The sequence below is a fragment of the Parasteatoda tepidariorum genome, chromosome 1, assembly GCF_982258835.1.
Source record: "Parasteatoda tepidariorum strain Cologne lab strain chromosome 1, Ptep-v5.0, whole genome shotgun sequence".
In the NCBI taxonomy this organism is placed as follows: domain Eukaryota; kingdom Metazoa; phylum Arthropoda; class Arachnida; order Araneae; family Theridiidae; genus Parasteatoda; species Parasteatoda tepidariorum.
Genome location: NC_141755.1, coordinates 82,869,903 through 82,883,718, shown reverse-complemented (window position 1 = coordinate 82,883,718; position 13,816 = coordinate 82,869,903). Strand labels below are relative to the sequence as shown.

General features: G+C 28.1%; 1 protein-coding gene across 1 annotated transcript in view; it reads right to left on the bottom strand.

Moving 5' to 3' along the window:
- The window catches only part of LOC107447418 (uncharacterized), a 93,872-nt gene that overhangs the window by 6,766 nt on the left and 73,290 nt on the right, over positions 1 to 13,816 (bottom strand). Inside the window, exons 3-5 of the mRNA XM_016062333.4 lie at positions 8,697 to 8,832; positions 7,716 to 7,855; positions 6,567 to 6,789 (exon numbers count right to left, since the gene is read on the bottom strand). Coding sequence (XP_015917819.1) covers positions 6,567 to 6,789; positions 7,716 to 7,855; positions 8,697 to 8,832 — 499 coding nt within the window. The remainder of the gene's footprint in view (positions 1 to 6,566; positions 6,790 to 7,715; positions 7,856 to 8,696; positions 8,833 to 13,816) is intronic.

Below are 13,816 nucleotides of genomic sequence, written 5' to 3'. Positions count from 1 at the left end.
GTTCAACTCCAGCAAGGCTAGTCCTCACCATCTACTTGATTGCCTGGATTTCACCATGGAAGAGGCTATTGAGAGACCTCTGCTTTTCCTCGATTTTTTGAAAACTCACAGCCTCATGGATCTGGTATAGCTCTGCTATATCCCAGCTGGGATTGGAAACAATAACAACTTACGATTATAGTTAATTTCTGTCATCAAAACAGAATATTATGCAAAAAAAGGCGTCATAAATTTGTTTAAATGATGAATCGCGTTCAACTTCAACATAAAAAAAGATATATTTATTAGAGGCGTTGTTACTATGCATAGTTTCACTCTACTACACTCTCAGAAACGAAACTCTAAAGATTTTCAATCTTTGAGCATTTTTTTCGTTAATTTTGAGAATGATTCTATCATGAAATCACGTGAAATGACGAAAGGTGAACACACAAAGATACACTGAAAATGTTTACTTGAAATGTATCTCGAAACCTCGTCGTAACGCGTTGGAGAAGAGAACCAGAATGACGAAACTAGAATTAAGACCAGACAATCAGAAGTAAAGTGACAAATTAAGCCGATCTGTCTGTATTATCAAGGAGTTGGCCTCCTACCAGGAAGATCTGGGATTCGAATTTCACTGAGGGGTGTAATTAATCTCCCTATTCTATTTGCCCTTGTTGTGCCGAAATTGTGCCCACGATTAAGTTTTTATTAGAAAAATTATACACATAAGAAACTACAAGGTTGTTTTTTAGGAAAAATTACAAGACGAGAATGACGAAATATTTCTTTACTTTTGGCGAAATATGTTTGCTCGAAGAAGTGGCGATAGTTATTTCGTCACTTTGACAAAATATTCGCTCAGAGCATATACTGAAAGCGATTTCGTCTAAAATGAAGAAAGTTTCATGATATTTGAGTATACATTTTTTTCCAATGTATATAGTCTTACTATGTGATTAGTTATAAATTTCTCTATTAAATAAAATAAAAGTATTTTACTTTTCAAATGTTGTTATTGCTTGTTAATTTTAGACATTTAAACTTTAATTATTTTAATTTGAAATATTTATCTGTATCTAATATTACTTCTATGTAAAATAAACTATAGTGATTATATTTAAAAAAAACTTTGCAACTTCAAATGTCAAACAAATATAATGGAATAAAATACTATGTTTTATTTAAGATTAAAACTTGAATGCAATAAAATGGTGCTTTATAAAAATATTCATTGTAACAAATAAAAAAAACATAAAAATCATAAATCATAAAAATTAGCAAAAAAGTGTTTTTGGTTATTGAGTTTTAAATTTTTGTTTCAACCTTAATATGACAAATAAAGAGAAGAAAAAAACACACCATGTATGATTTACATATACTGTAAAACCTGTAGTGTAATATTTTTTCGAATCTGATGTTGATCAACCCAGACAATTGTATAAAGGAATACTTTAAAACGAGCATGAAAATACAATTTAAAAGGTGTAATTCAAACATTTAAAATTGAATAAACTTACAACAAATTCTCGTTTTTCACGTCCATACGAGAGTTATTTTTACTTCCCTTAACACCAATGTTCGTCCGCTTTTGAATATCGTCAGTTATTTGTTTGCAATATCAAATGAGTAGGCGAGATCTTTTTGCTGTCTTTTAAGCTGATATTCATTAACAGAAGCAAAATTTGCAGTTAAAATATTCACCTTTTTAGTTGAGTAATAAGAATATAAATAAATTTTTATTTTTAAATCACTCAATAATTTTATAACGTAAAATTTCTATTCGCCTCCGTTTTGCTAAGCCTAATTCGAATCCATCTAATATTCTCTTCGTTAGACGCGTACGTTTGATGCATAAACTATCTTTTTTTTTGATTAGATGTATAGATGCATGCTAAATTAATAATAATTATTTTTATATTGCATTTTAAAAATAAAGTTACTGACATTTATGTCTATCTTATCTTATTGTAAATATAAAGTGCAGTGTTTTAATGAAAAACAAAATAGTCACGACTGCTTTGCACCAAAAGAACATTGGTGTCTTAAAACACTAAATCCAAGAATTTCGTATGAACGTTTCCATAGTAGTCGCCAATACTACAATTTCCATAGTAGTATCTTCCAAAGTAGTCACATCCATTTTTGGCGTTGGCAGTGCCAAAGCATTAAATGGTGTTTTATAAAAGTACTTACTTAGAAAATATTTTCTGCGAGAAGTTTACTTTCCAAAAGTTAAATTACATAAAATAAAATGTTAAAGGCACAAATAATATGTCATAAAAGAAAACAATTTGTTATCAGGAGTTTTAAAATTGGCACGGAAAATGACATAGTCTAAAGTATTTTCGTGAAACATAAACCTTTTTTAATATACGTTCAAATACTCGCCTTTAAAGGCTATTTTATTATTTCTGTGCTTTAACCGCATTAAATAAGAAGCGATTGTTCACGTTTAAAAAAATTAAAATACTCTTAATGATGAAATAAAGTTGCTTTTCTTAATTTCTTGTTATATATATTTAAAATTTAAAATTTTTGAGAGAAGGAATAAATTGACTCAGTAATTTTTAAAAAAATCTATAATAAGAAAAAATTAGTATGCTCGTGGGTAACCACTTCATATTTCCAGAGATATTTGTGCTATGATCTTGAAATTCATACAGCATGTACAAAGGGTAGTTTTAACCTTTTATCCAAAAAGCATTCAAAAATATCAATTAATCAGTTCGTTGGAATGTTTGAAAAAGGAAATTTTGTCATATGTTCTAGCATTAGGCTTTGTACAGTTCGTTGGAATGTTCGAAAAAGGAAATTTTGTCATATATTCTAGCATTAGACTTTGTTCTGTTCGTTGGAATATTTGAAAGAGGAAAATTTTCATATGTTCTAGCATTCGGCTTTGTTGCAATTTCAACTGCTTTGTGAAAAAAAAAACATTTGACGTATCTAAATACCAAAAATAGAGGCAAACAGCAAAGTAGTGTTTCACGAAGTATTGCACCACACCGAAAAAAAGGATAGTCATTGGTGTTCCTAGAATGTTCTTTAAAACTATTTGATGTAAGTACCCGCCTCCATGTTTGATATTGAGTAACACTAAAATTAATAATTGCAGTAAAATATGATTCACATAAGAATCAGTCGTTACTTTTATGAAAACAAGAATCATAAATTTAGGATGCATACATATAATATTTCTTAAAAGAAAATTCGATTGCTAATCGAGCATGCGCACAGCACAAACAGAATATTAATATGAATTCGAACAAAACTAAAACGAATAGAATCGTATGTAATAATTTTATAGTTAAGTACTATAAAATTATTTCATACGATTTATAGATTTATGTAAATCTTGTGAGAACATAAATATCTTTGTTGTACAACTAAAAACATACAAGAATATTATAACAGTTTATGTCAGTAACTTGTTTAATCAATCCGATAAGAAGAGTGAAGTTATTTAGCAAACAGTCTGCAACAATCAATACTTTTTATCACTATGTAAAGTGAAGTGAAACTTCCTAGGTAGTCTCTGTCCGTTTTGTCACTTAAATCCGGCATGAAACTCATATTTCACCAGTACACTTCATATAAACAAACCTCTATATTGTCATTGTATTTGAATTGCACGATTACTGGCCACAAACTTCTAATAATGGTCCAAAAGCACTTGTTATACATTTAAAAATGCCCCACCATTATTTCACGCAGAGATTTAGTTAAATAGTTTTAATATTCCCTAATTATTCAGCAAATTTAAGTATATTCTGTTGTTGTAACTTATGCCACTTGCCATTACAAGCAAGCCTGCTTAAAATCAAGCGAATTTTTAAGGTTTTTAAAGTTTAGGGTACGTTTCTTGTTTTTTCAGTGGCGCCATCTATGATCAACAATACAACTTCACCCGCACACAAGTCAGATCTCGCTTTACAGGAAGGACTCAATCATACTCCATTCATTCATCCACAGATCGTTATTTTGACCTGAACCAGAGAACAATCAATCTCCAATTCAGCACCCCCAAAGGTATTGATTTGTTATAGGAGCTTGGAGGACTTTGTCACCCTGACAAAATTAAAGAACACCAGACACTATTTAATGCACGACGATTCTTTGGTCGGCAGAATTCGAACTCCTATCTTCACGTTCATGATCCCAACGTTAGACCAACCAGAATAACTCGGCCTTATACAATCTTCTTCACCAATGAGCTGCATATTGGTGTAAACTTTATCAATTATTGGTGTTAAGATTTAATTGCATCATTTGATGCTCTGTTAGGTATTAACTTGATATAAAGTAATGCATCGTGCACTTTTAAGAGTTTATCAACAACAAAATGTAATAGGTATTGCACCACAGTTTCTACTGTATGTAGAAGATTCTTTTTTTTTCTTCAAATAACTAAAATACAATGCTTTTGATGTTTGCCAGTATACAGCTCTGTTTAGCTCGAAATAGAGTTAATTGGGCTTGCCCATTTTTTATTCTTCATGCAGCCGACCAGGTGGCCGAGTGGTTAGCGTGCCGGCCCTATAAACGGGTTGTTGTTATATGACGTGGGCGACGCTACTCCACCGCAGTGGCTTAGCCGTAGGTGCTCACTGGGTAATGATAGAAAGTAGCAATTCTGGCATTTCTGAGGCCAATTGGAAACAGACCCAAGTGCCCGCCTTTAACCAAAAAAGAAAAATATTCTTCATGCATTTTTTACATTTTGAATAATAGATCTTTAATAGAATGGAGGTCCTATTCTGAATATATGACTCTTCAAACATTCATGGCAGTAAGTAGCCATACGTAAAAATCTAGGACTCATAGAAACATATACCTAGCCCCTTAGCAACTACGACGTGGCTATGATAAGAGAACAACTCAGTAACGTCCTATACTATTCTCAACTATTTTCTATTTTATATTACAGACAAAAATTCTGGAGATCGGTTCTTATCGTTCTTTATTATGTTGAACTGATGACCGGAAGATCGGAGACGGGATTATGTTTAAAAAAATCATAAATCATTCTTTATTTGTTATATCAGTTCATATTCGAAATACAGGTTTATTTATAATTCCCTCCGCCTGTAAACACCATTTTTCTTAACTACAACTGGCTTCAGTGGTACATGTTACTGCCATCTACCGGCAACTGCTTAAAACTTCGGAACAATTTTATATGATCTTTTTTGCCATATTCGTCTCCGTTTTTTTACTATAACGCTTCGAAACTCCGGATGGAATTATGAATAACCCTGTATAATAGAGGAACACCGAGAAATCAGGACTCCTTTCTTAAAAAAATAAGTAATGTACTAAAGTGAAAAATTGCTTAATTGTGGAAATTCGCATTAAACAACAATCGCATTGTTCATTGTCGATGTGAATTGCATTACTGTAATAGTTAAACTTTATTTTGATGAGCTTAAGTTTTAAAAGCAGGTTTTGATTAATTTAATAATATAAAGTTGCTCTGAAGGACAACAAACAATAATAAAAGTTGCAATTATTTTAGCTTTATGAATTGTTTCTGCTGAAGTTTTTCAGTTTCGTGCCAAATTCTGTAGTATTGATTAATACTGATTTATTGATTATATACTTTCTTTGTTATTATCCTTTATTCTTTATTTTTTATTATTACGAAGCACAGGTAATTATCCAACAAGATAATAAAGTTTATAATTTCCATAAGATTTCCATAATAAAGTTTATAATTCTGTGTAATAAAGAACTTTCGTCGATGTTCAAACATCAAACAGAATTCAAATCGCTTAAAAATTATTTCTAAAATGACAAACCTTTTAAACAAACAAATTATAAACAGAAGTATATTGTTTTAACGAAACAAGTAAAATAATACGCAGAAAAAAAACTGATAAAATTACCAAGCACCATGGTATTGACATTTTTATTAACAAAAACCATAATTCTGGTAATAAAACTAAAATATATGGTCTCTAAACTATTTATTTGGTAATTTTCCTGTTCATATAGTAGCGTTTTAACGGAAATTCTGGTTTTCAAAGATATATAGTTCTTATTTTCTCACAAAAAACACAGAACATAAATTAAATTTAACCAAATAAATGTTTTTAATTACGTGCTCTAAGCTATCATGACAGTTACCAAATTGTATGGAATTTCACCATATTTACCAAACTTTATTACACAATATAAAACACATTTTATTGTTAATTTTACCAAAATCAATACTAAAGCGTTTCCCAAAAAACTTACTGTTCATTTTCGCTTTCCCACAGACCCAGAAACTCAGTAAATGTTTTCATATTCTTGTAGTTTTGATTATATATTTTTCTCGTCTATCAGGAATGTTATATATAACCTAAATATCCAGACACAGAACTTCAGTGTTTATTTATTGGATTCTGTTTTTGGACACTGATGAAGATTTTTCATTGAAGAACCAAAACAATATCCTTATTTATCAGCTTTTTCTTTGCTTTCTCACGCTTTTTTAGTTTATGTATATTTTACATAAAGTTCACTCTTTTTTTCACCTGAATACTAAAAAAATGTTGATTGCAAATGAAGCAAATGGAAGTAAAAAGTGAATTTACCAAAATCGGACAAAGTTGCAGCTGCAGCTCTTGTTGAATTCGTGATCGTGATTTCCTCACTTCTGAGCATGTGTGCTTGAGAAATCATGGCCTCACATTGTAATCTCATCTTTCCATCTTCAAAGTGCTCATGCTTAGCGTAAAACGTCAACACAAGAATCGATGTAAACAAACCAACAGGCTCTTCAACTGGGGTTTGGCGATGAAGTTGACTACTACGAGGCTATAATAAAAATATAAATTATAACTTCATTATTATAATTTAATTTAAATATATAGTTAAACTAATTAAATTGCAAGTATTCAGTTACATAATTGGTTTTATGACTATTTGAACCAGTCTGTGACAGTGAGTTTTTGGAGCAGTTTAGAAATGCCTTTTTAAACTATTAGAAATATTGAGAAACAATGATCCCCTCTCAGGAATTCTAATCAGAATAAAAAGTACGCTGTAGTAATTAGAACAATAATTATTATTAAAAAATAATGCAGCAGAAGCAATTGATATCTTACATTTTGGTAACTTTTAATCTAAAAATAAAATCATGGCTTTTAAGCAAGTAAGAGCAGGGGATAGAGCTTTCTCCTTCCAATTGGGTGAACTGGATTTAAATCCTAGCGATAACTGGTCAATACGAATTCTGCATACGGCTTGTACCGATCACGATGCTGACGTAAAATATCCTCAGTGGTAGACGGATCATGGGATAGAGTCCCCTTTCCGTCAGACTAACTGTGGGAGGTTTTCGTGGTTTTCCTATCCATGCATCGCGGATGTGGGTTAGTTCCATCAAAAAAGTCCTCCACAAAGGCGAAATTCCCCCAATGCTTAATCAAGGAGTTCTCTTGTCTTCTGAATAGGGTTCAAAATTACAAAGCTAAGGAGTTGGACATTAGTAGGCGTTAACCCAAAATCGGGTTCAACGACGATTATAAATATTTTCTGAAAAATAATTAGTTTGTGCATTTTCAACACATATATGTCAAATTGCTGTTGTCCTGAACAAAAATGTTTCTTCGAAGCTTGTATTGGGGATCAAAATAATTGAAACGTAAGCAATATTTTTTAACAAAACCTTTAAAAGTAAACTAATAACTATAAATTTCTAATATATATATGAAATTCTATAACTATGCGTATATTCTTACCTCAATTTCTCTGCTGTTTATAAGCCACTTCAAAAATGCAGCTGGTCTTGAAGGTGCAGATATACATGTTACATTTACCATATCTCCAATACCATAATGCTGTTTGCTGCCCAAGATTTGAGGCCTTGTACTGGGATTGACTGAATGAAATAAAATAATGAGGATTGACTAAATTAGTTTGAAATGATAACTATAAAGCTTATATTTTCAATTAAATTAGCGATTTTTCTATTGAATTTCGATTGCTTTTAAAACTTAATTAACATATTACGTTTTGTATTGTTTTTTTCTTTCAAAAATTACTTATATTTCAAATCAATAATATTTACTCCCTTTGGAGTGATGCTTGATGTCTTTAAAAAATCTAGGCACGCTAAAGTTTTATATTTTAAAAAAGATTTTTCTATTCTGTAAATGAAATAATTAAACAAACATCAATTTTAGAAATCTTTGATTTTGTAACGAGTATTTAAGTAAAATATCCATTGAATCTACGCTGATTATATGTTAATTAAAAATAAGAAAACTTTGTCGAAGATAAAAATTAACATAATTAATGAATTAAATACAATATTAAGGAAACAATTAAGCATTTAACTTCTAACTGAACCAAATAAAAATACATTCTAAAAAATTCTAAAAACTGAACAAAAGCAAAGAAGGTAATAACAATGCAATTTTAGATTTCGTTAATCAGTGAAATGAATGAGAGACATTAAATAGATACTTTTTATTATATATAATAAAAAATTACGTATTTATAAAATAAAAATTTATACCAAACAAGAAGAAGGTGCATACATTAATGCTAAAATTGACAAAATGTTGGCATAAAAGTGATCATAAGAAATAAAACTTTTCATTTCATTGGTATTAATAATGCGATTCAATATCATTGTTATACAGAAACTAATAAAAAAGAAAAGAAAAGAATAGAGATGAAGAAGAAAAAACACTTTAAGAAAAGGTTTTATTGCTCACCATAAATCCTCATCTCTCTTTCTCCTTTCACAGTTCGAAAAATAGGCGCTTCCGAAGAAACTTCGCATCGATAAATTCCCTCTGAATTAACATCAGTGGTTGGCATATATATGTTTCCTTCATGACTTCTTCTTAGCTAAATTCATGAAATATAGTTGATTTAAAATGTAAAATAGCATTTGCTATTAAAAATATTAAAAAAAATGTGATATAGGCAGAGAAAAAAAATTTTTCAACGAAATTTACATCAGTTAGAAAACGATTGAATCGTGTATGATGCATTGTCATCAAAAACGGAGTTTCAGTACAGATTTATGTGCTCTATCTAGTTCAAAATTAGTGGAAATTTTGATCATAAGACGTCACATCAGTTTAATACGAGGACAATTTAAGTCAAGTAAAAATTCATTTTTAATATTGAGTTTATTCAATCCATATTTTGAGTCATTCATATTTTGAGTCAATTTAAATAAAATTAGAAATTCATATTAAAATATCGCTGTAAAGATAACTGTATTTCTTTAGATTTGTGACAAAAGGCTGTGCTGCTAATTAGATTCACTGAAATATTAAGTTAACAAAAAATAATTTTTTTGTATTATATTTTTTATAAAAAAATAGCCTCAAGTTTAAAACAATTTACATATTCCATCGTAACACAATGATCAAGTTATGGATTAATATTGGTGGACGTTAATATTAATATATTAATTAATAATAGAAAAAGAAGAAGTTAATTGATTTTCCTTAATATCTTTCTATTATAGAAAGTAACAACTTATATTATTTCTACAACTATAATATTTATTTTAACGATTTTTAAATTGAAAAAATTTAATTAAATTGCACAGGACATTAAAAAGGATACCAGACGTAGAAATTTCTCTTATCTACTTAACTTTTTTTAAACCTTAAAAAAGGATTATTTTTCAGTATGCTTAAGTAAAGTATCACAACAAAACTAAAAAGATGCGTATAAATTCTATTAAACTGATTGATTGAAAATATTTTTTTAATGTTGTGAAGCTCATTTTTTATTATGTTTATTTATAGCGGATTTAATTTTAATTTAATTAACTAGTATTTATTAATTAAAGACGGTCGCTATTAATTTAGATTGTAGCGTTGTTTGCCATAACTAAACGAAAGGTAAAAGAACTGAAAATAATTTTTCTATTAAATATATTATTAGAAATTAAAAAAATATGTATATATACTCATTTTTAAACACATTTTGGTTTTAAAACAGAGTCAGTTAAACACAAGCAAAGAAAAAAACTTGTATTTTTTTTTAAAAAAATATTACAAAGATCTCTGCTTCAATATTTAAATTTTTTAGGTTTAGAAAGTAGTAGTTTTTTTAGAAACAAAGAAGCAAAAATAGAATTTAGAAGCAAAAATATGTACCGTAAATTTAAATCATTTTGTTCTTAACTACAGTTAAAAAATGTTTAGTATAAATTACAGTGCAATATAACTTTTTTTCCAATTTGCTTAAGAAAATATAACTATTTCCCTTTCTACTTTTGGTGAAAAAATATAAATTATCGAATTTCTCCCAATACTTGATCCAGGAGTTCCATTTTCTTCTGGATTGGGTTCAAAATTACAAGGCTACGGAGTTGAATATTAGTAGTCGTAAACCCAAATTTACGTCGGCTGTTCACCGACGGTTATAGGATAAAATAAAATTATTAAAACCGTCCGATGATGGATTTGTCAAGAATAAACAACATTAGTGTGATGCCAGAATTGGCATACACATATTTATTTCCTATCTTTTAAAATATCTTTGATTACTTAAGGTGATTTTTTTATTAATAGAATTACATTTAAAAATCAATCAAAAACTTAATCTTTTAAATGAACATAAAATATTTATTTCTTCTCTTCCAGATCAATGTAACGGATACTTTCTTTTTATTTCATTACTAATGCAGACTTATCCTAACTCATTTTCCTTTTTCATTTTCTTTCAGTTTTTAATTCGTTTCTCTAATTTCGTGTATTTGGGATGTTGCTTTTTGAGCCTATTCTTATATACTTGAACAAAAATATTAATTTAATGCCTGGTAAAAAATATGCTAAATATTTTAAATTTTTATACATGTTGTAAACGGTTCAAGGAGCTTAATTCAGAGGGGACCTATAATTGAATCATTTTAAAGTACATAATTTTAACAAAGTTAAAATTAATATTTTAGATATAGTAGAAGATATTTATTTAAGACCACGAAAAGAAATTAATTACAAGCTTTTATACAAAAAAATCTTGCCATATGGACTAAATGATACCTTCCAACATACACAGATTAATAATAACTTTTTAACTTACTCATTTTGTCACATTAAAGTAAGCGTACAAATTGAGGTAAACGGTAAACAGGGTATAATAAAACTATGTTATAGGTGACAAATTAAATGTTTTTTTAATAAGGAAAAAGATTTTAATTAACATTACAACATTAAACAAATAAAAGATTTTATTTTCTCTATTAAAGATAATGATACATTTATAAGTTAAGGATCTTATTAACAACTTTTCTTTCATTAGTTTGCAGTTCAAAATTATTTGCTTCGATCTTTCTAAAGTAAAAAGGCTTACATTTTCACCAATTAAAAAGAAAAATTTTGATAACTTATATATTCGTTACTAACTTTCAAAATCCATTGTTTATTTTTCATAATATTTCTGAAAATTTAAGAACTTTGTTTAAATTAAAAGACTTTAAGAAAATCAAAAGCTATAAGACTCTTAGATAGAACTACTTTAAATTATAATGATATTAGCAAACATTTAGAGAAGTTTCCGATTATGAATGTCACTGTGAAGAAGAGAAATATTTTGAATTTGTTGATAAACATCATAAACATACTGATAATTTAAATATAGAAGAAAACTTAGAACTACGAGATTTGATGTTAAAAGGCGCAAAATTTAGATCCATTTACCATATATCAATTAATAAGATTATAAAATACTTTCTTAATGATCACATTAAATTTTGTTTAAAGATATCAAAAAGCTTCTCTTTAACTTTAAGTATGTTAACAGAATGAAAGTGGGCTGTTCATTATTACTTTAAAAACTTCATTTTTAATAATAAGGAAAACTTAATAAGAATTCAGCAATTTTTTTCAAAATTGATTGATAGATTAACTAACTACAAAAAAATGTTGTAATTACCCCCATAGACAAAGCTAGTAATAAATATGCAATCTTCTGTGAAAAATTCTATGTTGAACTCTTAAATAAAGAGTTAAATAATAGTAAAAAATTTAAGCTTTTTAATTCAAATAATAATGTTATCATTAAAAAAATTTTAGCTTAATATAAGAGGTAAAAAATTAAAATTGAGAATATGCAATTTCTATACTTAATAATGTGTCCAAAATTTCATAAAATTCCTATTAAATTTAGAACAATCAATTGTGTATCTAATGCTTGCCTAACTAAACCAGACATAATTTTCTCAAGCTATTTAAATAAAATTATCAAAAATATTATGGAATTTTTTTCTTGGATTATCACTAATAATCAATCTATTTTATAATTTATTAAACAAAATAAAATTATTGTATATTGTGACATTTGATTTCCAAGATTTCTTTAATAGCTTTCCCTAAAAGACTAAACTAAAAGATATCAATAACTCTACAGAACATACGTTCTTTTGAGTTATTGCTACGATTTTAAAAATATCCTTGATTGCTATTTTGATTATTGGGAAATTCAAATTAATTTTTGTCTTTTAAATATAATTATCTTTTCGTTGGAAAACATATTTTTGTTCAAATTGAAGGAATATCTCAATGATCTAATTATTCATCACTCTCAGCTAATTTATTTTTACATTATAATGAAAAAAATTATTCTCTTAATATTAAATTTGTTTTGCTTTTATTGATGATTTAACTTCTTTTATTTTCAAAATTATACAATTTTGTTAAATAATATTTGCTCCAAGGAATTAATCTTGCTTCGTAATAATGACGATAATATTAATTTTAATTTTTTGAATTTAAGTATTAAAAAGGAAGAAAATATCTGCATAGTTTATTTATACCATAAAAGAAATGATTTTAAATTTAATATAAATAAACTAATTACATAGAATTCTAATGTTTCCAAAAACGTTTATGTAAATACCATTTTTAATCAAATGAATAGAATTAAAAAGGTTTGTAGTAATGCTTATTTATCAAGCAAAAAAATAAATAAATGGAAGAACTATTTTTTAATTTAATACGAAACAATGGATAATTAACCAATGTAATTAGATTCTGAATAAAATTGTTGAGTTAATTGTATGTTGTAATTAAAATTACTTTGCAAACTAAATTTATATTTTTACCATGTGCTAATTCGGGTTAATCAGTGGCTAAAAATCTTCTATTATTTAATAAAGGATTCTTTAGAATAATTTTTTTTTCATTAAGTGCTTTTTTAATTATTATTTTTAAATTATTATTTTTTCATTAAATGCTGAAAATTTTCTAAAATCATCAATATAATTAAAATTCAACGTTATTAACATTAAAATTTTATAATTAAAATGAACAGCCGACTCAAATTTTTTGGGTTTACAACTATTAATGTTTAACTCCGTAGCCATTTAATTTTGAACTTTATCCTGAAGACAAGGGAATTCTTGCACCAAGTATTGGGAGAAATTTGCCTCCGTGGAGGACTTTTGATGGATCTAACCCGCATTTGCGTTACATGAAGAGGAAAAAGCCGAAAAGCTCCCATGATTACCCGGATGGCAAGGGAACTCTAACCCATGGTCTATCTACCACTGAGGATATTATACGTCAGCACTATGGTCGGTGCAAGCCGGATGCAGAATTTGTATCAACCAGCCATCACTGGGATTGGAAACAGTTCACCTTTTTGGAAAGCGAACGCTCTATCCCCTGAGCCATCACGGCTCTGTCTTATAAATTATAAACTTTGAATTATTTATGAAAATTAAGGGCCATCCAAGGTAACTAACAAATCAAACGCGCTTCTGTACTTCAGTAAGAACACCCCATAAGTTGATTTCATGATCCCTTATTAATGATTCTATTTTCTTATTTGTAATCTGGCAAACTTGCTACGACATATTTTTAATTTG